The sequence below is a fragment of the Rana temporaria genome, chromosome 8 (assembly GCF_905171775.1).
Source record: "Rana temporaria chromosome 8, aRanTem1.1, whole genome shotgun sequence".
NCBI classification, from domain to species: domain Eukaryota; kingdom Metazoa; phylum Chordata; class Amphibia; order Anura; family Ranidae; genus Rana; species Rana temporaria.
In genome coordinates, this window is record NC_053496.1 from 124,477,095 (window position 1) to 124,504,734 (window position 27,640).

The following is a 27,640-nucleotide window of genomic DNA, read 5'->3' on the forward strand; positions in this document are numbered from 1 at the left end:
AGGCAAGAGCAACACATCCACATGAATATAAAACATTTGGTTACAGAAAAAAATGCAGCAAATAGTATTTCCGATGTAGGTTAGCATTTCCGATGTAGGTTAGCATTTCCGATGCAGGTTAGCATTTCCGATGCAGGTTAGCATTTCCGATGCAGGTTAGCATTTCCGATGCAGGTTTACCTAGAGAGCCACAGCTACCCACCTAGAGTAATGCTAAAGTACTCCAGAGGAACAGTATATGAGAATATTGAACCAGTAGACCCTTCACCTTTCCTGGGTGACATATGTACAGGATACAAGGTCACACCAAGTAAATATGTGTAAATATGTGTGACGATGTTACACTGTTACCAATCACAGGTGAAGGGAATATAGACTGGGGGGGGGGGGGGGGGGGATAAGAAGCTAACTGGTACAATTTCCTATTGGGCAGAAGCCTGGGGTGTGTTACTGGTCACCGGAGAGGACTTGTAAACACATTCATACAGGTTTACCCAGGATCTTGCTGGTAGTGTAGCAGTGGTGCAATGTACAATTTACACTGAATTCATGGTAAACAGAAGCAGAAATGTTTATACAGTAAAACCTTGGTTTGAGAGCGTTTTGCAAGACAAGCAAAATGTTTTAATAAATTCTGCCTTGATATACAAGCGATGTCTTGATATAAGAGTAGCGTCATGTCACAACTGAATATAAAAGAGAAGAGAGGAGCCTCTAAGTGTAGCAATGTGGTTACATTTAATGAAGGTACAACATTACACTTAGAGCCGGATAAGCCAGAACAACATCTACTACATTCATAATATTTTTTAGGCACAACATAAGGATGTAAAAATAATGTGTTACTACACATTGTATTTTTTTTCCTTTTGCTGTGCATGACTGCTATTTACTACTTACAGCAGCCATTGTGTTCTGTACATATATGAGGTCATCTGCGTACACATTACCTATGGCAGGGGTAGGCAACCTTGGAGAGGTGGACAACCTCTGAACAACATGGAAGAGATCAAAAATCACCGGGGTGCAGTGTTTTTTTTTGTCTGCACAGGGATGAACATGTGTTCCGTACATCCCTGTGCAGGAAGTCCCATTCACGTCAATTGGGATGCAGCGGCTGCATGGACACAGTCACTGTTTCCATGTGGGTGCACAGCCCTGAATATAGGCATTGTGAGTTCAGGGACATGTACCCTCATCCACATGGATGCTTTTTTACAATGCGTTTTTTTTTGGGGGGGGGGGGGGGATTGCCCCCTCATCCCTTTAAACCTAAACACATATCAATTACACAGGTTCTGAGGCTAAATTAATGCATATAAGGCACCAAGTAAGTTTAATTATCATCTTAAAGCGGAGTTCCACCCAAAAGTGGAACTTCCGCTTAATCCACTCCTCGCCCCCTTACATGCCACATTTGGCATGTCTTTTTTGGGGGGGGGGGGAGTGGGGGCTTCAGGAGGAGTGGGACTTCCTGTCCCACTTTCCTTCTTCCGCCGAGGGGCTGCTAAGGCGATACGTCATATCGACTTTTAGCAGCCCCTCCCTGTAGGCGATCGCCTGGGACCTGTCACGTGTCCTGTCCAATCGGATGGCGCAATGCCACTCGCGCATGCGCAGTGGGTGCCCGGCCGTGAAGCCGGAAGCCGTCACGGCCGGGTGCCCACACTTAGAATAAAGACGCCGGCCGGCGCGTCGCTGGAACGTGGAGCAGGTGAGTGCATGTTTATTAAAAGCCAGCAGCTACACTTTTTGTAGCTGCTGACTTTTAATAAACATTAAAAATGACTGGAACACCCCTTTAATCAGTCACAGAACCTGTATACTTAATATGTGTTTGGTTTTAAAAGGATGCGGTGGCAACTTGGGGCGGGGTGTGGGGGGGGCTTTGGTGAAACAGGAGTGGTCCAAACAGCCGCTTGTTGTCTCTTTTTTGAGCAGAAGCTGCAGCCAGCAAGAGGGAAAGGAGAGAAGAGGAAGCCGGTGATCCAGATTAGCAAACCCGTCAGATAATGTAACAAAGGTGACGTTGCTTCACCCGCGCATGCGCTCCACCGCTACCAAGTTTGCTAATCTGACAGAACACCTGCAGTCAGAAGAAGGCAGCGGACATCTTACTACACCCAGCTACGTCTTAAATGTCAGCGTAATTTTAGCAATAAAGTGAGCGTATATAAACATAGTATGTTGACATCTGTGATGCTGTTTGCCAGTGGTAGAGGAAAGAAGGAAAAGCCAGCAGCTGCAGGGAAACCATCGGGGTAGCAGGGGGGTGGGCAGTGATGGCACACTGGATGATAACCCCTGGTGCCCACCTGCCAGAGCACAGCAAAAACACAAGGCGGGTAAACGGTCAGACCGCCTCAGACACTAGTCCAAAGTCGCCTGAACTATCTTGCTGAAAAGCTCTCAAATAGCTAGATTCACATAGAGTTAGGCCGGCGTATCAGTAGATACGCCGACCTAACTCGGAATCTGCGCCGACCTAAGTTTAAGTGTATTCTCAAACTGAGATACACTTAAACCTATCTAAGATACGACGGCTTGCGCCGTCCTATCTTAGGGTGCAACATTTAGGCTGGCCGCTAGGTGGCGCTTCCATTGCGTTCGGCGTAGAATATGTTAATTTACTAGATACGCCGATTCACGAACGTACGTCCGCCCGTCGCAGTAAAGATACGCCGTTTACGTAAGGCATTTTCAGGCGTAAAGTTATTCCATCAAATAGCTGGACTAGTAATGTTAAGTATGGCCGTCGTTCCCACGTCGAAATTTGAAAATTTTACGTCGTTTGCGTAAGTCGTCCGTGAATAGGGCTGGACGGAATTTACGTCCACGTTGAAACCAATACGTCCTTGCGGCGTACTTTGCCGCAATGCACACTGGGATATGTACACGGACGGCGCATGCGCCGTTCTTAAAAAACGTAGATCACGTCGGGTCACAGTTAATCTACATAAAACACGCCCCCCACATCCTCATTTAAATTTGGCGCGCTTACGCCGGCCTATTCACGCTACGCCGCCGTAACTTAGCAGGCAAGTACTTTGTGAATACAGTACTTGCCTAGCTAACTTACGGCGGCGTAGTGTAAATACGATACGCTACGCCGCCGCAAAGATGCGGCGGTCTATTTGAATCCACCTAAAAGACAACTACTAATTCTAGGTAGAGACGCCTCCCACCCACCGCCTGTGATTGCAGCTTTGACAGTTTCCCAGCAGGATAGTTCAGGTGGTTTTGGACTCGAGTTTGACGCTGCCCAAGCTCATCCCTGAGGTCTACTGGTCACCTGCCCATAGTCGACCTGTAGATCACAATCGGAGGGTTGCCGACCCCAGGCCTATGACAACAAATAACATTTTAAAAAGTAGGAGGGGCCAGAATGACACAGCAAAAAGGCAGAAACGTGACAAGTGAGGGTAGAATGTAAACATAAATGAGAACATAAACACTGCTTGTCAAACATGTCACAGGTAGAAAATGTGTAAAGGGGGGGGGGGCTGGGCTTTATGGCGCTCATCTGTCACGCGTCTTAAACTGAACCTGTCAAATCCTACAAAGCATGAAATCTTAGACTGTAAACGCAGATTTCATAGTCACTGTGTTCACCATCCAAAAATAATCATTTACTGAATACAGAACCTTGAAGTGGAACTCCAAGGGAAAGGAAAGAAAACTTTTGCGGCATACAAAGAAGTTCTCACTACTGCTGATTATTCTAGGTCCAGGTCACTGCTGATTAAGGTAGAAATCGTAGCTTTATTCATGACGGAAATGACCGCTGGCACTAAACTTCTCATAACCACAGTGTCCAGACCTGATGGGGAACCTTTGTGCTTGTGATGGGTGCAGTAACCAAGGAGGGAGTGCCCGGTATGGATATGCCAACCTCAGTGTGGGCACTGACAGATTCATATACATAGAACCAACACTGTGTGTGCAGCACTCTGACAGAATTCTAAACCAACACCCCTTAGTGTAGTCGGCTCCCGGGGACTGCGGTGCCAGGCTGTGCTGTCTGGCAGGGGTATCTGGGTCACAAGACAGAAAAAAAAAAAAAACAATAACCCAATTCACATTCATGTACTTACCTTTGTACTCAGCCGTCTGCCTGGAGGTCAGCTTTGAAGATATCTCCATCTATAGGAAATGCTGCTAGTCACAGGGAGAGCCATCCAGGTCGTCCATCTATAGGAATATGGACACTAAACTCCTCCATAGAAAGTTTATCAATGCTCTGAGAGGAAGCAGTGCATAGAAGGCAGCTGTACACCCCCAGACATGTACAGAACACACAGGAGCTCATACACAGCCCACCATGTGCTGGGAAGAGCAGTCACTGCTTTCATACTCCGTAGTACATACTGCCTCTTCTGCTCTATACAAGTAAGAACACAATAAACACACACGTCGCCTATTTCATTTTCATGCTTGATACACTTCGCTGCTTCTTCCTCCACAGTAGCCAAGCCTCGGTGTGGAGAGTAGAACCAAGCCTCGGTCTGAGTGAAGAACGTCAAGCCTCGGTGTGGAGAGTAGAACCAAGCCTCGGTCTGAGTGAACTAGCACGTCAAGCCTCGGTGTGGAGAATAGAATCAAGCCTCGGTCTGAGTGGATAAAGGCAAGCCTTGGTCTGAGTGGATAAAGGCAAGCCTCTGTCTGAGTAAAGAAAGCCAAGCCTCGGTCTGAGTGAATAAAGGCAAACCTCTGTCTGAGTAAAGAAAGCCAAGCCTCGGTCTGAGTGAATAAAGGCAAACCTCTGTCTGAGTAAAGAAAGCCAAGCCTCGGTCTGAGTGAAGAAATCCAAGCTTCGTTCTGAATAGAGAAAGTCAAACCTTGTTCTGAGAAGAAGAAATAAAGTTTTATTACTTGCTCCACAGTAAAATCTAAGGAATCACTTGTATAGTAACCTCTTAGAGAGGAACTGCAGTCTGCTCACATAATTTGTAATAAAAACATCTTTGCCATTCTGAAGCTTCCCATATTATTTTATATATACACTGTGATTCTGTACTTGCCAAATATGCTGCAGAAATCTCCCGCCACTGAGTCTGGCTGCAATCATATTAAGCCTCCTGCATAGTCCTCTACAGGATAGGTCCTCCCCTGGCTTCCTTCATCAAGCGGCTTCCTCCCTCCAGGACAGACAGCCCAGGATCACCTTGAAAGCGCAGGTCCCAGTCTGATTACTGGGCCTACTTAGACAGATCACAACGCGGGACCAATGTGGTCCCGGAGCCAGGATTTCAGGAACACGCAACCCCCGGCCAGGTGGGCCACGAGGTGGTGGGACGACAGACCGATGACCCCGGTCCAATGGCGTCTGTTCCTTAAGTACCCCTCCCCAGCATGCACAGCGGGACCATCACCCCCACTGATTGGCTGCCGAGGGGGAACCCCCAATACACCCTGACTCTGCTGCTGCCACCCTTGGCCTGGGGTGGTAATGACACCCCCAGGCGAACATTGGTGGTCACTCCCATCACAGCTATGGCTGAAACAGAGGCAAAATTTAGTCAAATTTACACATGCCCGAGTTAATTAACACTCAGACCCCCTATAAATTTAAAGCAGCGCCTGCCCAACAGGAGCAGTCCGCTACACAAGTTAAAATTAATATTTTTGCTAGAAAATTACTTAGAACCCCCAAACATTATGGCCCGGATTCACAAAGCACTTACGCCGACGTATCTCAAGATACGCCGCGTAAGTATAACTATGCGCCGTCGTATCTATGAGCCGTGCCCACAATAGGCTTCCTATGACCGACGTAACTTGCCTACGCCATCGTATCATGGGCGCATATTTACGCTGGGCGCATTTGCCGCTCCCATAGATTTTTTATGCACATATGCAAATTAGGGAGATACGCCGATTCACGAACGTACTTGCGCCTGGCGCATAATATACGCGGTTTGCGTAAGTCGTACGTCCAGCGTAAAGTTATTCCCCATATAGGAGGCGCAACCCATGCAAAGGTATGGACCAGGGAACACAGCCGTCGTATTTTACGTCGTTTACGTAGTATGTGAATATGACTAGGCGTAGGTTACGTTCACGTCGTAGGCAGTGATTCGACGTATCTTAGGCAGTTGTTTCGACGTGATTCTGAGCATGCGCACTGGGATGCGTCCACGGGACAGCGCATGTGCCGTTAATTTTAAGTACTTCTATGACGCTTGGCCCATCATTTGCATGGGGTCACGCCTCATTAGCATGGCTTACGCCCACTTCCACCTACGCCGGCTTACGCCGAGGAAACCCAGCGTATCTTTAAAGGGGTGGTTCACCCTAAAAACTACTTTTTTTTATTACATTGGCCCCCCACATTACAATACGATTAAGGCTATTATTATTTTTTTGATGCTGTACATACCTTTGTACAGCATATTCACCCGTGGCTTCCGGCTTGCGAGTCCCGCGGGAGTGGGCGTTCCTAACATGTCTGTGATTGACGTTTTGACCAAAAACTAGCTCCCCCCGTCGCGTAAGCCGCGTCACGATTGGCGAAAGGAGCCGAATGGCGATGCGCATGCGCAGTATAGCGCCGACTCGCCGTTCCGCTCCTTTCGCCAACCGTAACGCGGCTTACGCGACGGGGGTAGCTCGTTTTTGGTCAAAACGTCAATCACAGACATGTTAGGAACGCCCACTCCCGCGGGACTCCCAAGCCGGAAGCCACGGGTGAATATGCTGTACAAAGGTATGTACAGCATCAAAAAAATAATAATAGCCTTAATCGTATTGTAATGTGGGGGGCCAGTGTAATAAAAAAATGTAGTTTTTATGGTGAACCACCCCTTTAAGAGCGAGTGGGAGCAAGTGCTTTGTGAATCCAGTGCTTGCCTTTCTGCGCTGCGTCGGCGTAGCGTATATTAGATATGCTACGCCGGCATAAATATGCGCCGATGTATGTGAATCCGGGCCTATATATATATTTTTTAGCAGAGACCCTAGAGAATAAATGAACATCATTGCAATATTTTATGTGACACCGTATTTGCACAGCAATTTTTGGGAACAAATACAATTTTTTAATAAAAATAAAAAAATAAATAAGAAAACAGTAAAGTTAGCCCAATTTTTTTGCATAATGTAAAAGGTGATGTTGCGCTGAGTAAATAGATACCAAACATGTCAGGCTTTAAAATTGCGTGCGCTTGTGGATTGGCAACAAACTACGGTACATAAAAATCTCCATAGTTGACGCTTTACATTTTTTACAGGTTACCTGTTTAGAATCACAGAGGAGTTCTAGTGCTAGAATGATTGCTCTCACATTTACACTTAAAAGCAAAAAAAAAGCTGATTTGCCTGAGATTAAAAAAATCATCCCTTTAAGTCCAGAATGCGGAAGTGATGTCGGGCATCGATCCGTTCCTCCAAGGCCATAGAGCCGAGTGGGGGCCATCTTGCCCTCACTCGGCTTCCTGCCCAGCCACACAGAGGACCAAAAGCTCCAATAAGACCGGAGACAACTGGGAAGCGGCGGAAGGGGGCACCTCTCCAGCTGCCTCTAAAAGTGATCCTGTGGCGAATCCGCTGCCGGGACCACTTTTATCAGAAAGAGGATCGCTAGCTGCTGCCATAAACGCGGTATATAACGTCAAACTAATGACATATATATAAACAATGGGCGGTCCAGAAGTAGTTAAAACTGTCAATAAAGCTGGTCATACATTATACCATTCAATATCTTTTAGATTTACGTTCAACTATGTAGTGCAAGGGCCTGCCTGATTGCATACAAATTTAAAGTATTTAGGTTTGACCTCATATTACAGTATAAACCCCTGCCCAAAACACTGTAAAAATACAGTTTCTTTTTTTTTCCTCCGCACTCCGATGTGAATGGCCTAGGAGGGCATGTAGTAGTTAAGGCAGTTCTGCCCTGTGTAAGTAAGCTGTGCAAAGGAAGGGATCTGTAGGGATCTGCTTCCCTCTACTGTTTATATTTGTAATTAACTGTTCCTTGCTATTTACCACAGAATTAGTTGGTGAACCGATGAAAACGGTCCGTCGGACCATTTATCGAATGGACCGGCCGTGTGTACGCGGCCTTAGAATCAACTTCAGACCCTTTTTCCTGCTTAAGGCCCCTTTCACACTGTGCAAGGGAGGTGCGTTCATGGGCGTCCGCTCCATAGTGCAAGGGGGGTCGTTTGCCCCCCCCTGGAAACACCAGGGAGAGCCAGGAGCAGGGCTGAACTGGCCCTGGGGCCAATTTAAGCAGTGACTGCAGCGCTCCCCTCCCCTCTAGTTGTCCCTTATTTGGAGTGCCTGTCCCTCTTCTGGAATCAAATCCATTTGTCCCTCATTCCAAAAGGTTTCTCTTTTAGACCTGAAATAAATATACTGTCAATATAGTGTAGTGTTTCAGTCAAGAGAAAGGGGTGATGTGTAATGTAAAGGGGTCCAGTGATGCAGGGTGCTGTGTAATGTAAAGGGGTCCAGTGGTGCGGGGTGCTGCGTAATGTAAAGGGGGCCAGTGATGCAGGGTGCTGTGTAATGTAAAGGGGGCCAGTGATGCAGGGTGCTGTGTAATGTAAAGGGGTCCAGAGCTGTGAGGTGATGTGTAATGTAAAGGGGTCCAGAGGTGCAGTTGTGGAGAGGGGGGTACACAGTAGTGACAAAGAGATATTGAAAGATGCAGGGGGCACAGCAGGGTGTTTTTACATTTTAACGTGGGGGCGCTTTTAACCCCCGCTAGCTGTCAAAGAAAGGCTAAAATGTGACTGTGTATCGCCGCTGCCAAAGCGCCCCCCTCTGAAAAAATTTCAGCGGATGCCCATGGGTGCGGTGGCGGTATAGCGGCGTGATTTTCTAGAGCCGCTATACCGTCGTATTGACCGCAATATTCGGTCGCTAGCGGTGCGGTTTTAACCCCCACTAGCGCCCGAAAAAGGGTTAAAACCGCCCGCGATACGTCTCTGCAAAGGTATTACCGCGGTTTCCCATTGATTTCAATGGGAAGGAGCGGTATAGGAGTGGTAAACACCTGAAAAATATATATATATGGACCTAACAGTATGTACCATTATTAATGTTTTCTTTTATAAATCTTGTATTATTTCCATACTGGTGTGCATCTGTATACTTATGATTAATGTTATATGCTGGTTGCGGTAGTTCCTCTGCTCCCAATTACTTTGATTAGATTAATGGTTATTTTCCTAGAAAGGACAAGTGCCTGTTTTTACAGTCCACCCCAACCGTAAATGTAAAATAGCCCTTACAGCAAAAGAGTGAGGGCTACTAATGAGCGTGAAGGCAGCAAGTTAGCCTGGGGAAGTACATTTTGCTGCGGTGGGGAAAAGCTATCGGGAGGCACATTCACTTTGGCACCCTAAATAAACAAAGTGACAGTCTTTTAAAAAAAAATCTGCAAACGCTCTAAGGGCTTGTATAAGGTCGCCACCTAGCAGCTACAAATGGAACTTGTTTACATTCTTATTAATAGGAAAGAGCGCATAACTTATGTAATCTAATGTCAAGTAATGTTAAGAGGGTACTATGAGAGGAAATAAATATCTGCAAGTGTTACACTTACAAACCACTTGACATACATGCATATAGCAGGAAAATATTTACATTCTCTGACGATATGTCCAACCTTTACGTTTTATTTCTTTTACTCTTTACATTTCATTAATTTTTTATTTACACATACGTACATTAACAGAAACACCAAAAATCTGTTTCTGGCACAAAGTCTTGGTGCAAAAGGATCCTAGTACACAAGTGTTATATCTCTAGACGGATAGTTTTAGGGGGGATTTTAGAGGCTAAGCGTATTTGTAGTCCATTGAGCACTACAAGCTATGGGACCTGTAGTTAGTTTATTCACATATCTCTATCTATGAATGTACTGGAGAAAGGCTTTGTACTGGTGGGCAGGGATAGAGGTCTTTACACTGCGCCCATGAATGCAGCCTTACTGCCCGGGAATGCAACCCCACTGTTCCCATTAATGCAGCTCACTCTGCCCATGAATGCAGCTCACTGTGCCCATGATTGTAGCCTCACTGTGCCCATGATTGTAGCCTCACTGTGCCCATGATTGTAGCCTCATTGTGCCCATAAATGCAGCCTCACTGCCCATCAATGCAGCTTACTGTGCCCATCATCAATACAGACTCCTTGGATGATGGCTCACCAGGGGCGGACTGACCATTGAGGCACTGCCCGAGGGCCCCATGTCACTAGGGGGCCCCATCAGGGTTGCCAGGCTCAGTAAAACCAGGGACAGTATGTAAAAATATATGTTTATTTTACATCTGTCCCTGATATGTCTGAAACCAACATGCTTCTGATGTGAAAATGCCAAGATTTTAGCTGCCCCGCCTCTGCACTGCCTCCTGGCGTAGTGGCCATCTGTAAGCCCAGGGGCCCCATAGTCTTCTATTGCCCGGGGGCCCCATCAGTTGTCAGTCCTCCCCTGTGGCTCACACGCACACAGTGGGCATCCCCCGCTGTGTGTCACGGACCGGTTTGTGTGATAGGCGGAAAGCTGATTCATTCAGCGTCCCATCTACTATCACACGAGCCGGTCTAGGGGAGTGGGACCTTGTTACAGCACCGCCGAACACAGACCCAGCTCTGTGATACACAAGAGCAGGAGTAGAGAGGGACGGAGGGGGGCGCTGAAGCCTCAGCTCAAATCGCCCCCAGGGCAGTCTGGCCCTGTCACTCTGTGTCCTCCGGCTGACAGTTTCCTGGCTGATCGCTCCTGGCAGAAGCGGTGCAGGCTTTTTTATAGGACAACAGAGCAGCAGGGGGACAGGGAACCCCCCAGGGCCACTCTGATGTCCACACCGCTTCTGCCAGAAGGGATCAGCCAGGAAACTGTCAGCCTGGTCTGCCCCGGCTCCTTATTCGCCCTGCACTAAATTCCGCTCGCAAAATGTGAGCAGGCGAGTGGAATTTTTGAGGGCTGGCTTAATTATTACTCTGTCTAGCAGACTGTGTTAAAATTTACCAGATGTGTGTTCATTTATGTCCTAACTAAATGTGTGTGTGCAAATTTTCTGGTAACAACCCGCAGCCAGATCAAAGGTATTTATACTTGCTTGTAGTGATTTTTATTCAACTAGGTGTGTCAAAGTGTAACGGCTCTGGTGAAACGGGAGTGAACCACAACTGCGGTTAGCAAGGATTTCAATGCACTTCCTTATGTGAGAATTCAGTATTGGTCCCCAGGCGTCACTCCACACAAACAGGAGTTTGGGGGTTCTCTACATCATCTCTCTCTCACATAAAGAAAGGCGATGAGCTACTAAGGATGGACGCATTACAACATGCGACCAGAGCTTAGCGTTTAAAATTATATGATTTACTAAGAGATTCCTAATGCACAGCTGTATGCAAGCGATTAACAGTTAAACATACAGTAGTGTATTAGTGCACTGAGGGTGCAGGTATGAAAAAAGCTACAACCCTTAGCATAGAAAAGTTTAGAGCGAACATGTTCAGTAACTTAGGGCATGGCCCATTAACAAGTAAGAACTTATGTCAAGCACGTAGTAAATAGGAGTTGTTAAGACAACTAAAGTTGCATATGAGAGGCAATATAGCTCGGGTAATTTGCAGTATTTGCGCAGCAAACAGCCAAAACACAACAGACAGTCCCAAGTAGTATCTTAGTATGCAATAAGCCCGAGTTAAGTACAATAATTGTTTAAGAGCAAATATATGTAGCAGGTCTTCCTGTAGAACTACAAGTGAAACAATGTTTACTTATCCGTTTGCCGGGCTTTCAGGCCATGGGATCCTGTAGTGTAGGGTGTGAGCAGCAAGGCTGGAATTCCGTAGTATAGAGCAGGATCCAGGATGACTTGGTCTGCAGCTTGGGGATGGCTGGTACCTGTAGTCCTACAGCAGCCTAAATAGTGGGATGCCTCCAGGTCCAGGGAAGGATGGTAGCCTAGCCGGCTACGGCCGACAATAATAGAACAATGTTTCTATTGCCTCTGAATGCCTTTATAGGCAAGAGGCAGGTGCAGTGCATAAGCACTAATTCAAGAAAACCGCCAGTTCGCGGCGCACTTCCGTGTTCCAAGCTGGAACGCACCACAGCACCGGGCGATGACGTCATCGCACGAGCGCCATATGCGTTCCAGCACAGAATGCATTACGGCGCTAAAAGTGCCTGCTATTACAGAAAACAGGCGGCGCGACTGCGCCTGTTACACAAAGAGGCTGAGGTTGTTCATGGAGTTCGAGGTGCAGAATAGAGAGCCTAAAATGACTAAGGCCCCGTACACACGACCGAACATGTCTGCTGAAACTGGTCCGCGGACCAGTTTCAGCAGACATGTTTGGTCGTGTGTACGGCGACCGGACAGGTTTCCAGCGGACATTTGTCCAGCCGACCGTTTTCCAGCAGACAAATGTTTCTTAGCATGCTAAGAAACATGTCCGCTGGAAGCCTGTCCGTCGGACATGTTCGGTCGTCTGTACAGACTCACCGTACATGTCCGCTCGGCCGCCATCCCTCGCATGCATCGAAGTGATTCGACGCATGCGTGGAAGCATTGACCTTCCAGGGCCGCGCACGTCGCCGCAACGGCGTGGCCACGTTACCGCGCATCGTGTACGCGCGGATTTCTGTCTGATGGTGTGTACAACCATCAGACAGAAATCTCCGGGCGGACATGTCCGCTGAAAACGGTCCGGCGGACCGATTTCAGCGGACAGTCTGTCCGTGTGTACGAGGCCTTAGCGGTTCCTTCAGGGGTAGCACTACACTAGGCAGACCAGATTTCCCCTGACCATTTCCAGGGACAGTCCCTGTTTCAGGATATCCCTGGAGTTAAAGTGTCCCCTACACTCTGTGCATTACTTACCATTGACTTTTGTATGTTACCTACTCCTGACCCGGCATGCTGTACATTACACATTTGTGACCTATGCACAACGTGGGGTACTTACTCCTGACCCCTATTTGCTCTAACCTATTTGCTCTGCGGGATACTTATTCCTGATCTCTGCTTGCTTCCTTTTGACCCCTGCTGCTATTAGATCTACCCCTACTTTGCCCCTGCCCTACTCCGTTAAAAGTGGGCATGGTCAGTAGAGTGTTCCTGGATTTAATTTTGAAAACCTGGTCACCTTAATCTGTACGGGAATGGAACAAGGGGGGCCTGTACTGGAAGAGTTTCTGTACTGGTGGTGAGGGAGGTGGTCTGTACTGAGTGGAGGGGGGTCTGTACTGGGGAGGAGGGAGGGGGTCTGTACTGAGTGGAAGGGGGGCGGTCTGTACTGGGGAGGAGGGAGGGGGTCTCTACTGAGTGGACGGGGGGGGGGGGGTTGTACTGGTGGGGAAGTGAGGCTGTAGAAGGAGATCCTTACTATTTCCATTACTAAGTCATGTGGGTGCTGTGTGAGCTGTATTATACTTTAGTAGCATCAGCTACACACAATATGCAATGCTGTGTTCCACAGCAGTGTGGGCAACTTCCTGTCTACTGGAACTAAACTGCCTCAATGCTAATCCACTATTCAGGAAAAGCCTTGCATTTTCTGAATGAATACAAGGCTTTCCCTGACTGGTTGAGGCGGAAAGGCGAGCAGATGATGTCATTATCAAAGCTGCTGCAGTAATATCTTTAAATCACGCCCATATGTTCATGCTCAATTTTCACTAACCACACCCACTTTTTGCCAGAGTGCACTACACGTGCCAAATTTTACCCCTTTAAAATTGTCTCTCAAAAGTTGGAAGGTATAATTTTATAATACCTGGTTTTACATGCCCAAATTATTTTATTAAAAGAGCTTGAAAAAAAAAAGCGTGATCACGTACTAAGCAGTGTGTATCTTTAACGCACCAGACTTGTCACCTGTCATATGCAATCACAGTATTGCTGTCACACAGAGTGTCATCTAGTTATTCCCTGCATGTAATAATATGGCAGGGGAAGAAGAGACAGCACTGCCTAAGGAAGAAGAGTCTCAAGCAGATGTGTGTCCTACAATCGCAGAGCTGCAGAGACTCTTGGATAGTAAACATCCTTTTCCTCATCACGTGGATGAAGTGTGGCCCAACTTATACTTGGCAGATCTGTGAGTATTGTGCCATTTTTTAGCTTTCAGCAATGCCGCACTTTGAGTGACAATTGTGTGGTCATGACAAAAAGAGAAAATACCGCGCTTACACACTTAGAATAACTAACTTAGCTGCAACACGGCAGTGTCATACAAACACAAATCACGTAAGGAACAGAAAAAATGTTGCGCTATTAATAAAAACTAAGCTAAACAAACAGTTGATAACAAAAAATAATGGAAATAATATAAATATGCAAAAACCCCTAATTTAAAGAGGAATAAAACAAATAACTGGCAAAAGAGTCTTTGTGACACAAAGACTCTTTTGCCAATTGTGTGGTCATGCAACACTGTACCCCAAATATTTTTTTATCTTTTTCTTCACACAAATAGAGCTTTCTTTTGGTGGTATTTAATCACTACTGAGATTTTTTTTTTTTTTTTTTTTAAAAGCCGTACATTTTGAAAATAAAAAAAGGTTTTCTGATTTTCTGTCAGTACATTTTGTAAATAAGTATTTTTTCTCCATCGTTGATGAGGCTGATGGGCACTGATGGGGCACTGATAGGTTGCACTGATGGGCACTGATCAAAATGTTTTCCCTAAATAGCTTGCTTTACCTTAGTGCAGTCCTCCTTCACTCACCTCATCATTCAATTTTGCTTTCAAATGTCCTTATTTCTCCCGGGTGATATCTGACCCTGGAGGACGCCGACCTGAACCGTTCAAGTTTGTTTATTGCTGGGCCTGCCCTGAGAATGTGCCTTAAAATGTTTGTTTTAGCCACTCGAGCCGCTGTATGCTGCTCCTGCGGGATTACTGTCATTTTGCCAAATGCATCTTGTGAATTTAAAGTATGGTCTTGTACACTTGAAAATTCTTTAATAAACACCATTGAAACCAAATGTCCTTATTTCTTCTGAGAAATCCTCACTTCCTGTTCTTCTGTCTGTAACTACACACAGTAATGCGACACTTTCTCCCTGGTGTGGAGAAAGCCTCTTGAGGGGGCGAGCAGGAGTGTCAGGACGCCCACTAACACACAGCTCCTTTCTCTATCTGCAAAGTAGATAGCGTCCTGAATGCAAAGTAGATAGCGTCCTGACCCTCCTGCTCGCCCCCTCCCCCCCAAGAGGCTTTATCTACACCAGGGAGAAAGCCTTGCATTACTGTGTGGAGTTACAGACAGAAGAACAGGAAGTGAGGATTTCTCAGAAGAAATAAGGACATTTAAAAGCAAAATGGAAGGATGAGGTAAGTGAAAGAGGACTGCACTAAGGTAAAGGAAGCTATTTAGGGAAAAAATGTTTTACCTTTACAACCCCTTTTAAGTCCCACTTTCCTTTTTGTAATACCTGCTTATACCATACCTGTGGGATCCCGCTGGAAGCTGGAAATCACTGTAGTAGGCACCGCTGCTGCAATAATCTGCACTAGTTTCTGTGCCCTATGCCAAGTGCCTGCCCTGCTTCATTAACCTCCCTGGCGGTATGATTCTGTCTGGAATTACGTACCAAAAGCGGTACATTTTTTTTCATGGAAATTTGGTGATATGTATTATAGGCCTGCAATTCTTAGTAATTACTTACTTAAACCTGACCAAAACAAGACTCTAGTAGACATTCCAGATGTGATAAATTTGAAACACAAAACACATGAATTATAATTAATCAATAATATAATTTTATTTAACAAAGCAATGAAAAATAAAGAAATTAGTCAAAGAAAGAAATTCAATACACATCCATAGTGTGAAACACTTTGAAGCAAGGAAATAGACAAAGTCCGACATTGCAATCTGGGCAATAGTACCTTGATTCTTTTCGGACTTTTTTCCCATTTTCATCCCTCTTGGCGCAGCAAACGACGCACATCCTGGTAGGCGCTAACTTTCGTGCGGTTGGCGGTACAGGTTCCAAAAAATGACGACCTGTCAGGCGCTCTGGATTCCCAACGTCAACAGAGCGTCGTCCGTGTCTGTTAGCAGACACTGATGCCGTCGGGTGATTGATAAAGATCTGCTCAGCCAACTTCCAAATAAAGTCCGAATGAACAAGAGGTATGTTCGTGTTTTTTTTGTAAAGGATATAGGCGTTCCAAAGACATTGTTCAAGGAGATGCCTAAAAATCTTTTTATAGTACTTCTTTTGTTGTTTTCGCATCGCCGGGTAAAAAGTCATCGCCTGATCGGCTCGGTCGACACCTCCCATTGTGTGGTTATAGTCGATCACGACTTGTGGTTTCAGCACTTCGTTTCCGTATTTTGTGCGGACCATGGCAGTGGAGGTGCTGTGCACGGTGCTCATGAGACACACGTCCTTTTTGTCTCGCCAGCGCATTGCCATCATTTTGCCCTTTTGAAAGGCAACCATCTCTCCTTTTTTTATTTTTTTCTTGCCAAACGTAGATGGCATGTCACGCCGGTTTGGCCTCACGGTACCATACCCGTCCGTTTTATTGAGGAGCAAAACCTCATAAAGTTCTGGTGACGTGTAAAAGTTGTCTGTTGTCACGCAGTATCCCTGGTTCAGCAATGGGTCCAGCAGTGACAGGACAGAAGACGTGGCCATCCCATAGCGGCTGTACCTGGGATTGAATTTGGTACCTTTCCCGGTGTAAATTACCGAATTCCATATGTAGCCGGTGGATGATTCACATAGCATGTAAAATTTTATCCCAAAGCGCGCTCTTTTGGACGCAATATATTGGATCCAACTCAGGCGTCCCTTGTAGGCCATCAGACTTTCGTCCACACTTACGTCCCTTTCTGGCACATAGGTCCGCTGAAAGTTGGCAACAATCATCTGGCACACCTCCCAGATTTTTTTCAGCTTTGGCGCAGGATGTGTGGCCTCGTCAAATTCTTCGTTGTTGGCGAAGTGCAGGTTTTTCATTATTAGTGAAAAGCGATACTCGGACATCACAGTGCCAAAAAACGGAGTGGCCAGCATCTTATTGGTGGTCCAGTACCACTTCTGGAGCGGTTTGCCCACCACCCCCTGAAGGATGATGAGTCCCAAAAAATTCCAAATGTCCTCCTCGGTGACCGGTTCCCATTTTCTGGACCTGGAAAATCTGCCACGCAGCGTAGCAGATTGCTGATCGTGGTAGCGATTGGTCTCCGTCACAATTTGTAAAATGACCTCCTCAGATAAAAAGAGTTTCAAATACGCCATAGGGTTGTCGGCCTCCACATTTACCTTCATCCCAGGAGATCCAGTAAATCGGAACCTCGGGGGCGCTGTCTGGTCCGCATCACTGTCTATAGGGCACCAAGTGCGCACATCACTCAGGTCAGGTGCGGGATCATCTGCGGCGTCACTTTCTATATCAGTGTCAGTGTCAGATCCAGATGATAAATCTCCATATGATTCACTGTCGCTCTGATCTGCGAGCAACTCCGTGTCGCTGCCGCTATCGCTGTCGCTCAGCTGGTCCAAAAGCGCATTTGGAGGACAGCGCTTTTTTGATGCCATTTTTTATATGGTTTATAAGGTTTTATATGTCAGCAATGACAATGGCAAGGGGCAATGAAAGGGCACTGTGTCAGTTTTCAAAGTGATACAGTGTAATCCTCTCAGATTACATTGTATCACCACCTTTTTATGTGTTTGTGTTGGTGCAACATTTGAATTTCCCTCCCAGTTCCGTTCCCATGCACCATTGCGGTGCATGGGAACGGAACCAGGAAGTCAGATGAGCGATGGACGGCGCGGTGTGTGTCTCGGCGGCGATCACAGCAATGATAGATCATCGCTGGATCGCCTGGACAAGGTAAGGAACACCGCTGCGCTCTCTGCACATTCATCCCGAGCGCGACTCGGACTAACCGATAGTAACATAAAAAACCAGACCCGAGTCGCGCTCGGGTTTACCGTCAGGGGGGTTAAGCATAGGAGGTTGCCTGCTCAGCATGGGACTCGATCTAGAGGATGTTTTTTTTTTAATGGATGCAAAACATTCTCTGATTGGAAAAGGTAGAGAGAGTGATGTCACCGACCTGCCTCTCCACTTCCTCAATTCAGAGAATGCTTTTGTAGCACCTGTGTACTTGTCAGTACAGGTGCTATGTTAAATTTAGTGGGATGAGAGACTTATTTGCTCTCATCCATGTTTGATTTATTTAAATTCGGCTGTCGCCAGTCCTGAACTGTCCTGCGGGTCATTCTGTGCTCCAGAGATGCAGTTTCATCTCTGGATGGCAGGTGGCGCCAGAGGGGTACAGGCGGAGCCGCTTCTCCACAGCAGCCAATTAGAGGAGTTTTCCCTCGTGGAGCATGCTGGGGAGGGGTATTTCTGTGGCGGAGGCCATTGCTCAGGGTTCTTCGCAGGTTCCTGGTTCCAGGTGCGGCACCCACCTTTAGGGTGTGCGCACATCACGGGCCCCGGCGATATGGCCTACCAGGCGGGGGCGCACGTGCTACGTGGAGTTCCTGACTCTGGGCCCTCATGGTCCGGAGCATCTGATGCTGCAAAGGGGACCCCAGTGACTTACTGGGTCCCCCATCCCTTATCGAGAGGATCCCAAGCGAGTTGTGCTGTTCGGTGGGGAGTCGGTCTGAGGTGAACCCGGAGGCAGGTGATCCAATAGGGCTTAGATGAACCATCGGGGATCTGGGTGGCCGGACACTGACAGGTTGTATATTGCAAACTGTCAGTCGGTGACCCCAAAGCTGAGAAGTCTACCTGAGGTTGATTCAGGCAAGTTGCAGACTGGGAGGATTCGCTCTACTACTCATGTTTTCAAGTACTAGGCCTGTGGCAGAGGTCTCATCACTAAACCTTAATCCGATCCTATTAGAGCCAAGTCGGTGGCAGAGACTTGTTCCTTCCCAGAAGATCTAAGTGACGCTCTGGCTGCCAGGCCTGTGAGAGGGACCTGTCCAGGGGCACTTTACCCACTTCGGCTGAAGTGGCGACGAAGTAAGAGTTGCTATTAGAAGCAGGACTGCTTCCGTTTATCCATAAGCCTGAATCTGCATGTTCTCCTTTCACCAACCTATTTCTATCCACCTCAGTTGGATTGTTGGTCATGTTGGCATTGAAAACGTCAACCAACTGTTTGGACATTCCGTCACTGCTCTCACCACCATCATCACCCCTAGACACATCACAGAGGTAACTTAATTATGCCGTCCCAAATCTCACCAGCGGCTCCTCCGGGGGTAGCGCTACACTTTGCATTCATTGAGAAAATGTGATTTCAGAATGATGCCCATGCTGAGCAGGTGACCTCCTGTGTTCACAATGCATCAGGGCAGCACATTGGTGAGGGACCTGGAAACTAGAGGGGATTACTGTAGCAGCGGTGTGTCTACTACAGTGATTTTCAGCTTCTAGAGGGATCACACAAGTATGGTATATGCATAGTTATATTGGCCCAAGCTGGACCAAAGTAATTATGCAAAAATATCCATGCCTGGAATTCCTACTTACCAACTTGTGGACCGCCCACAGTACATATACTGTGGCCGCTCTGTGCCATGTACGTGATGTGAAACACCTGGGTCTGGGTTGTGCACGCACCGCCGGCGACCTGCTCAAACTGTGATCACACACAGCTGGAGCCCAGCGGCGATTAGCACGGACTCAATGTCTGCCGGCGCCCGCCGATTACACAGTACACAAGCACAATGGCAATCTGCCTAAGTATACAAGGCATATTGCCTTTCTGTTAGAAGTGAATGTATTGATCCTGTGTTCCTGCAAAGCAGGAACATGGATCAATGCTTTCCCAAAGTCAAAGCACCTCCCACACAGTGAGAAAGCACAGGCTAGGCACACAATTAACCCTTTGATTGACCCTGATATTAACCCCTTCCCAGCCAGTGTCATTAGTACAGTTACAGTGCATATTTAGCACTGATCACTGTATTTGTGCCACTGGTCCCAAAAACATGTCAAAAGTTTTTATTTATCAAAAATATGTAGCAGAATACATATTGGCCTGAATTGTCAGTTAAAATAATGCAGTGCCGTTTTGCAAAAAATGGCCTGGTCATGAAGGGAGGGTAAATCTTCCAGAAGTCAAGTGGTTAAAGTGGTTCTGGCCTCATGCACACAGAGCGTTTTTACAGCTGCTTTTACCATCGTCTGATTTTTTTTTTTTGCAGCTTAAAAACGCCTTTCTATGTTATTCTTTGTGTCGATGCACACATAGGTTTTTAGGCACTGTAAGTGGCATAGGCATTTTCAAGCTGCAAACAAAACCCAGGACCAGAGAATTCTGAAGACCGGCGTTACAGCTGTAAAAACACCTGACGTGGCTAAACGCTTCTTAACAGTATACAGCGTTAAGCCACGTCAAGTGTTTTTCTTTTGACATGTCAGTCAATGGTTCCCTATGGAAGCCGTTTTAATACATCAGAATTTCTGACGTCATCGCATTCTAGTCAGAGCGGAAGTTTTTTTACTACAATTAAAATTCTATTTATTTATATGGAATTTCACTGTGGTGAGTCCCCTTTTTTATTTCCGGTACAACGAATTCCTTGTTTGACATCCGAACCTGTACAAGTATCCAGTGATCCCCCAGTGACAAATTTAGTTGCAGCATTTTGTGTCTCCCGTTTAAAGGCTTGGGCTGGGGGTTACAGCCGCAAGCTATCCATGCTTACCTTGTGGTAAGCGCGCATTTCTTACGGTGTATTCACTTTTTGGTAGTGGAATTTCTTCATGCTATTCACACAAGAGTTGTACTGACCATCTTGATTCTTCACATTATTATTTGTTTATTCCTTTATTATTGACGTTTATTAATTTTTTGTCACATTATTCCTTCTTATATTTCACATTTATATTCACTTATTATTTGTATGCTACACCGCAGCTACATTCTTTTTTATTGTTATTGGTGTGTATTTCCACTTTTAGTTGCTGCTTATTTAGATATTCACATTTAGCGCGGTAATTTTTCTATTTTTCATCAGAATTTCAGCCCATTGATTTGAAAGGAAGTTGAATCCAAGTCAGATCTGACCTGACTTGTGGAATGCGACTTGTGCTCTGAGGATCTTAAAGGGGTCCCCCCCAAGATCCATACCAGACACTTATCCGAGCATGCATCCCGGCAGGTCAGGAAAGGAGGGCGAGCGTGCTTTGGGGTGGGGGGGCAGAGTACCCATGTTGATGGAGACACGAGGGCCTCTTCCTGAAAACCCTGGGCGGTGGTTGTGGGGGTCTGTGGGCAGGGGGCTTATCGGAATCTGGAAGCCCCTTTATCCCGGCCAACCCCATATGAACGAGTATGGGGTACATTGTGCTTCTGCCCATTCACCCAAAAAAAAAAGCAGCGTAGTATTACAAAAAAACAAGAGACGGCTTTTTGACAACTTCTTTATTAAAAATTAAGAATGTCCCCCTGCCATAGCTCCAACATTGTCTTCTTTCTCCAGTCATTGATGGCTTCTTCCTCTGGTTTTCTCCCTCCGCTGATGTCTTCTCCCTCTGACTTCAAAAGGTTTCTAAAAGCGCGTTTTAACGCCGCTTTTTCCTGGCATCGGTACTGGCTTTGCAATTTGTTTTTTTTTTACCTTACCCACTTCCCATCCTTCGTACGTCCTCAGATGGAAACAAATTAACCACTTGCCCACCAGGTAAATTCTGGCACTTCTCTCCTTCATGTGAAAATCACAATTTTTTTGCTAGAAAATTAATCAGAACCCCCAAACATTATATATATTTTTTTAGCAGACATCCTAGGGAATAAAATGGCAGTCATTGCAATACTTTTTGTCACACCGTATTTGCGCAGCGGTCTTACAAGCGCACTTTTTTTGGATAAAAATCACTTTTTTGAATTAAAAAATAAGACAACAATACATTTTGCCCAATTTTTTTATATATTGTGAAAGATAATGTTACGCCGAGTAAAATGATACCCAACATGTCACGCTTAAAAATTGCGCCCGCTCGTGGCATGGCGTCAAACTTTTACCCTTAAAAATCTCGATAGGCGACGTTTAAAAAATTCTACAGGTTGCATTTTTTGAGTTGCAGAGTAGGTCTAGGGCTAGAATTATTGCTCTCACTCTAACGATCGCGGCGATACCTCACTTGTGTGGTTTGAATACCGTTTTCATATGCGGGCGCTACTCGCGTATGCGTTTGCTTCTGCGCGCGAGCTCGTCGGGACGGGGCGCTTTAAAAAAAATTTTTTTGGTTTTCTTATTTATTTTTATTTAGTTTTATAATTTTTTACACTGAAAAAAAAAAAAAATAAAAATTGATCACTTTTATTCCTATTACAAGGAATGTAAACATCCCTTGTAATAGAAAAAAGCATGACAGGTCCTCTTAAATATGAGATCTGGGGTCAAAAAGACCTCAGATCTCATAATTAGACTTAAATGCAAAAAAAAAATAAAAAAAAAAAAAATGTCATTTTTTCAAATGACAAAAAAAAAAATGTTTCTTTAAGAGGCTGGGCGGGACTGACGTTTTGACGTCACTTCCGCCCAGCAGAGCTATGAGGACGGGTGAAGGAGATTTCTCATTCAGTCCCGTCCCCGCTCAGCTGCCGGACACATCCGATCCCCTCCGCCGCTACCGACGGCTCCGGTAAGCGGCGGAGGGCGCGGGAGAGCGGCGGGAGGGGGGGGTGCCCCTCTCCCGCCACCGATAACGGCGATCTTGCGGCGAATCCGCCGCGGAGACCGCCGTTATCGTGTACACCACCGCCCCCTGAAAAGATGAATGTCTCGGTTGTGGCAGCAGCTGCTGCCGTTATCGAGATATTCAACTTTAAAAAGGAGGACGTCTTTTTGACATGGGGCGGTGGTCAAGAGGTTAAAGAGACTGCATAAAAAAATAAATTATGAACAAGATAAATATAAAAAAATACTTTGTAAAAAGGGGTGGCTATACCATTGTATTGCACTGGTCCATTCACTACAAGCTGCCTGCAAAACAAAAAAACTACACGGGGCCGATACAAGACCAGTCATCTTGTACAAGTAGAATGACTGCTCTTTATTACAAGAAACTCCTGCACAGAGGGAAAATGCAGGAGCTGGTTTATGCCAGGTCACTGCACAGATCTGGATAAAGTATACACAGAACAAAAGGATTCAAGTGCAAATAGATATTGATCTTGTATTTAGACAATATTTGTTTTTGCATTTTAAAATCACTATTCAATGTAGCTGAAACAAAAAGTTACCTTTTTTATTTTTTTATTTTGCTCCAACAGTTGTTTTGCCAATAATCGATATGAGCTGTGGAAATTGGGCATTACACATGTCCTGAATGCAGCTCATGGGCAGAGGCACTCTGACGGCAGCCCTGAATATTATGGATCCAGCATAACATACCATGGGGTTCAAGCCAATGATCTGCCAGACTTTGACATCAGTCAATACTTCTATTCCGCTTCAGAATTTATTCACAAAGCACTGAACACCCTTGGAGGTAAAATATGTAAATATGTAATTATATCTTTCAATTAACAAATCATTATAATGTTGTATTGTCAACATTAGTGACATAGCTGGTATTTTGTCAGATAGAATGCTGAATGCAGTAACTAATAGGAAGAATATGCTTTAAATATTGCATTTGTGAAAATAAGAACCTTTATTCTGATTTGTGAATTCAGTTTATAGTCAATTACTGTATAAGTGAAAATGCATAGCAGGCCGTACAAATGTAAGAGGAAACTATGAAGAGCTATTTACAATACACATATTTTAAGGGAAGATAGATCCCTGTATTGCTGGTAGGATCATGTTGCAATGGTTTCCAAGGATGAAGCTGCCTACACAGGGATGTATTTTTTATTTTTTTAAATAACAGTGGGCTGCAATCAGCCTACCTGTACCTCAGCAGGAGTGATCTTTAAGTATAGAGTGTACAGGGAGTGCAGAATTATTAGGCAAGTTGTATTTTTGAGGATTAATTTTATTATTGAACAACAACCATGTTCTCAATGAACCCAAAAAACTCATTAATATCAAAGCTGAATATTTTTGGAAGTAGTTTTTAGTTTGTTTTTAGTTTTAGCTATTTTAGGGGGATATCTGTGTGTGCAGGTGACTATTACTGTGCATAATTATTAGGCAACTTAACAAAAAAAAAAATATATACCCATTTCAATTATTTATTTTTACCAGTGAAACCAATATAACATCTCAACATTCACAAATATACATTTCTGACATTCAAAAACAAAACAAAAACAAATCAGTGACCAATATAGCCACCTTTCTTTGCAAGGACACTCAAAAGCCTGCCATCCATGGATTCTGTCAGTGTTTTGATCTGTTCACCATTAACATTGCGTGCAGCAGCAACCACAGCCTCCCAGACACTGTTCAGAGAGGTGTACTGTTTTCCCTCCTTGTAAATCTCACATTTGATGATGGACCACAGGTTCTCAATGGGGTTCAGATCAGGTGAACAAGGAGGCCATGTCATTAGTTTTTCTTCTTTTATACCCTTTCTTGCCAGCCATGCTGTGGAGTACTTGGACGCGTGTGATGGAGCATTGTCCTGCATGAAAATCATGTTTTTCTTGAAGGATGCAGACTTCTTCCTGTACCACTGCTTGAAGAAGGTGTCTTCCAGAAACTGGCAGTAGGACTGGGAGTTGAGTTTGACTCCATCCTCAACCCGAAAAGGCCCCACAAGCTCATCTTTGATGATACCAGCCCAAACCAGTACTCCACCTCCACCTTGCTGGCGTCTGAGTCGGACTGGAGCTCTCTGCCCTTTACCAATCCAGCCACGGGCCCATCCATCTGGCCCATCAAGACTCACTCTCATTTCAGCAGTCCATAAAACCTTAGAAAAATCAGTCTTGAGATATTTCTTGGCCCAGTCTTGACGTTTCAGCTTGTGTGTCTTGTTCAGTGGTGGTCGTTTTTCAGCCTTTCTTACCTTGGCCATGTCTCTGAGTATTGCACACCTTGTGCTTTTGGGCACTCCCGTGATGTTGCAGCTCTGAAATATGGCCAAACTGGTGGCAAGTGGCATCTTGGCAGCTGCACGCTTGACTTTTCTCAGTTCATGGGCAGTTATTTTGCGCCTTGGTTTTTCCACACGCTTCTTGCGACCCTGTTGACTATTTTGAATGAAACGCTTGATTGTTCGATGATCACGCTTCAGAAGCTTTGCAATTTTAAGAGTGCTGCATCCCTCTGCAAGATATCTCACTATTTTTTACTTTTCTGAGCCTGTCAAGTCCTTCTTTTGACCCATTTTGCCAAAGGAAAGGAAGTTGACTAATAATTATGCACACCTGATATAGGGTGTTGATGTCATTAGACCACACACCTTCTCATTACAGAGATGTACATCACCTAATATGCTTAATTGGTAGTAGGCTTTCAAGCCTATACAGCTTGGAGTAAGACAACATGCATAAAGAGGATGATGTGGTCAAAATACTCATTTGCTTAATAATTCTGCACTCCCTGTATTTCTTCTGTCACTTGCTATTTGAGCATAAATCAACAGGGTGTGCTAGAGAGCTGTCATTCTATGTTGTGAATGTTATTGACCTGGCCATTCATTAGGCTGCGGGGAGCTGGCAATGTGTGCTGGAGAACTGATATACAGTATTTGGGACACTTCCCGTTCTTCTTCCAATATGGGATTCTGTCCTGTAAAAGATACGTCTTTCTCCCAAGGTCTTAGAGACTAGAGATGGAAAATAGCAGGTGTATCTGCTCCACAGAGGTATTCTAGAGGTGCTCTATCCTGGCTAACTGTAACCATTCCCCCACAGAAAAAATGTGGTAAGAGACTGAATGACTGAATTTATAACTAGCTATTTTTTGCTGCAAGTTATACATCCTCTGTATACTGCAGACCTAACTGTATATTTGAGAGTCTCCATGTTGGAAAACATATAGCAGTGGATAAATTAAGGGCAGGTTTGCCTAGAGCAGTGGTTTCAAAACTGTGGCTCGGGGGCAGATGCGGCCCTTTGCTTGCCTTTATTTGGCCCTCGAGGCACTAACCGACACCAACAATAGGGCATAATTTCTGCCACTGACAGTCAGCCTGTCCCAATAAAGTCAGAAGAACAATAAACTGGCCCTTTGTTTAAAAAGTTTGGAGACTTCTAGCTTAGAGGGAGCCCACTCTCCTTAAAGCGGAGGTTCACCCTAAAAAACAACTTTCTACCATGCCATCCAGCATACTAGCGTCAGAAACAGTATGCCTTTATTTATTTTTTTGCGCTGTACTCACAGTTTAATCCATTAGTTTTGTTTCAGACTCCCGCGGGGAGTAGGCGTTCCTATGAAGAGGGGAACATGATTGACAGCCGGCTATGGCCTTCAGCTACCATTGTGCTCTAGCTGGGCATCCGGAGTGTCCCTGTGCCTTTAAAGCGGGGGTTCACCCTAAAAAAAAAAAATCTTTGTCTACCATGCCATCCAGCATACTAGCGTCAGCTACAGTATGCCTTTATTTTTATTTTTTTGCGCTGTACTCACAGTTTAATCCATTAGTTTTGTTTCAGTCTCCTGCGGGGAGTAGGCGTTCCTATGAAGAGGGGAACATGATTGACAGCCAGCTATGGCGTGTCATGCTTCCCGAAAATAGCCGGAGTAGGACTCGGCTCTTCACGGCGCTATACGGCGCCTGCGCGCAGACTAGGAGCTGACTGCGCAGGTGCCGTGAAGAGCCAAGTCCTATTTCGGCTATTTTCGGGAAGCGTGACACGCCATAGCCGGCCGTCAATCATGTTCCCCTCTTCATAGGAACGCCTACTCCCCGCGGGAGTCTGAAACTTAACTAATAGATTAAACTGTGAGTACAGCGAAAAAAAATAAAATAAAGGCATACTGTAGCTGACGCTAGTATGCTGGATGGCATGGTAGACAAAGATTTTTTTTTTTAGTCTGAACCCCCGCTTTAAAGTCACAGGGACACACCGGATGCCCAGCTAGAGCACAATGGTAGCTGAAGGCATCCAATGTGTCCCACGCCAAATCCAGCAAGCGAGCTATACAAAAAGATGGCAACCACCCCAATTTATAACTAGCCTTTAACAGCAAGGCACACACGGAAGGGCTTTACTTTAAAGTAGAACTAAGGCCAATACAATGACATTTAGAAAATTGGATATTCTTATCAACCCTTAAAAGAAGACTTTACTGACATCTGTAGCTACAAACACTGTGGAGCAATTAAATTAAAAAAGTAAATCTATAAAATTGTATGACCTCACATACTTATAAGTTTACAACATTTTCTGTGATAATTTTCATTTACATACATCCTGTTTTACTAATACAATGTTCTCTTTCTCAGCCAGGGTTCTGGTTCATTGTGTTGTTGGTATCAGCAGGTCAGCCTCTTTGGTTCTTGCTTACTTAATGATTCATCATCGGCTTTCCCTGACACAAGCCATAGAGAAAGTACAAGAGAATCGCTGGATCTTCCCAAACGCAGGTTTCCTTCAACAGCTATTACACCTGGAGAAAGAGCTGCACCAGGCTAGGGAGAATGAAGTTCAGAGCATAAATTAGAGGGAAATAAAAATATGGTTTCGCTAGAATTGTTACAGTTCATATATACAGTTCACAACAACATAACAACATAACAACATAAAAACAGATGGCTGTCATAAAGCTACTAC

The 27,640-nt window shown here is 45.4% G+C and overlaps 2 protein-coding genes across 2 annotated transcripts in view; one reads left to right on the forward strand and one right to left on the reverse strand.

Moving 5' to 3' along the window:
- Positions 1 to 4,620, reverse strand: part of SAMD8 (sterile alpha motif domain containing 8) — a 77,439-nt gene extending 72,819 nt beyond the window's left edge. Inside the window, exon 1 of the mRNA XM_040320653.1 lies at positions 4,095 to 4,620. The gene's annotated coding sequence lies outside the window, so the exon portion shown is untranslated. The remainder of the gene's footprint in view (positions 1 to 4,094) is intronic.
- Positions 4,621 to 13,869: 9,249 nt separating this feature from the next.
- Positions 13,870 to 27,640, forward strand: DUSP13 (dual specificity phosphatase 13). Its single transcript, XM_040320654.1, has 3 exons — positions 13,870 to 14,067; positions 23,243 to 23,460; positions 27,313 to 27,640. The coding sequence occupies exons 1-3, from the start codon at positions 13,913 to 13,915 to the stop codon at positions 27,528 to 27,530; spliced, it is 591 nt and encodes a 196-aa protein (XP_040176588.1). The 5' UTR covers positions 13,870 to 13,912; the 3' UTR covers positions 27,531 to 27,640.

Coding starts and splice junctions, on each gene's coding strand:
- DUSP13 (XM_040320654.1), top strand. CDS start 13,913: ATGGCAGGGGAAGAAGAGACAGCACTGCCTAAGGAAGAAGAGTCTCAA. Junction 14,068..23,242: donor AACTTATACTTGGCAGATCT/GTGAGTATTGTG, acceptor TTGCTCCAACAG/TTGTTTTGCCAATAATCGAT. Junction 23,461..27,312: donor AGCACTGAACACCCTTGGAG/GTAAAATATGTA, acceptor TCTCTTTCTCAG/CCAGGGTTCTGGTTCATTGT.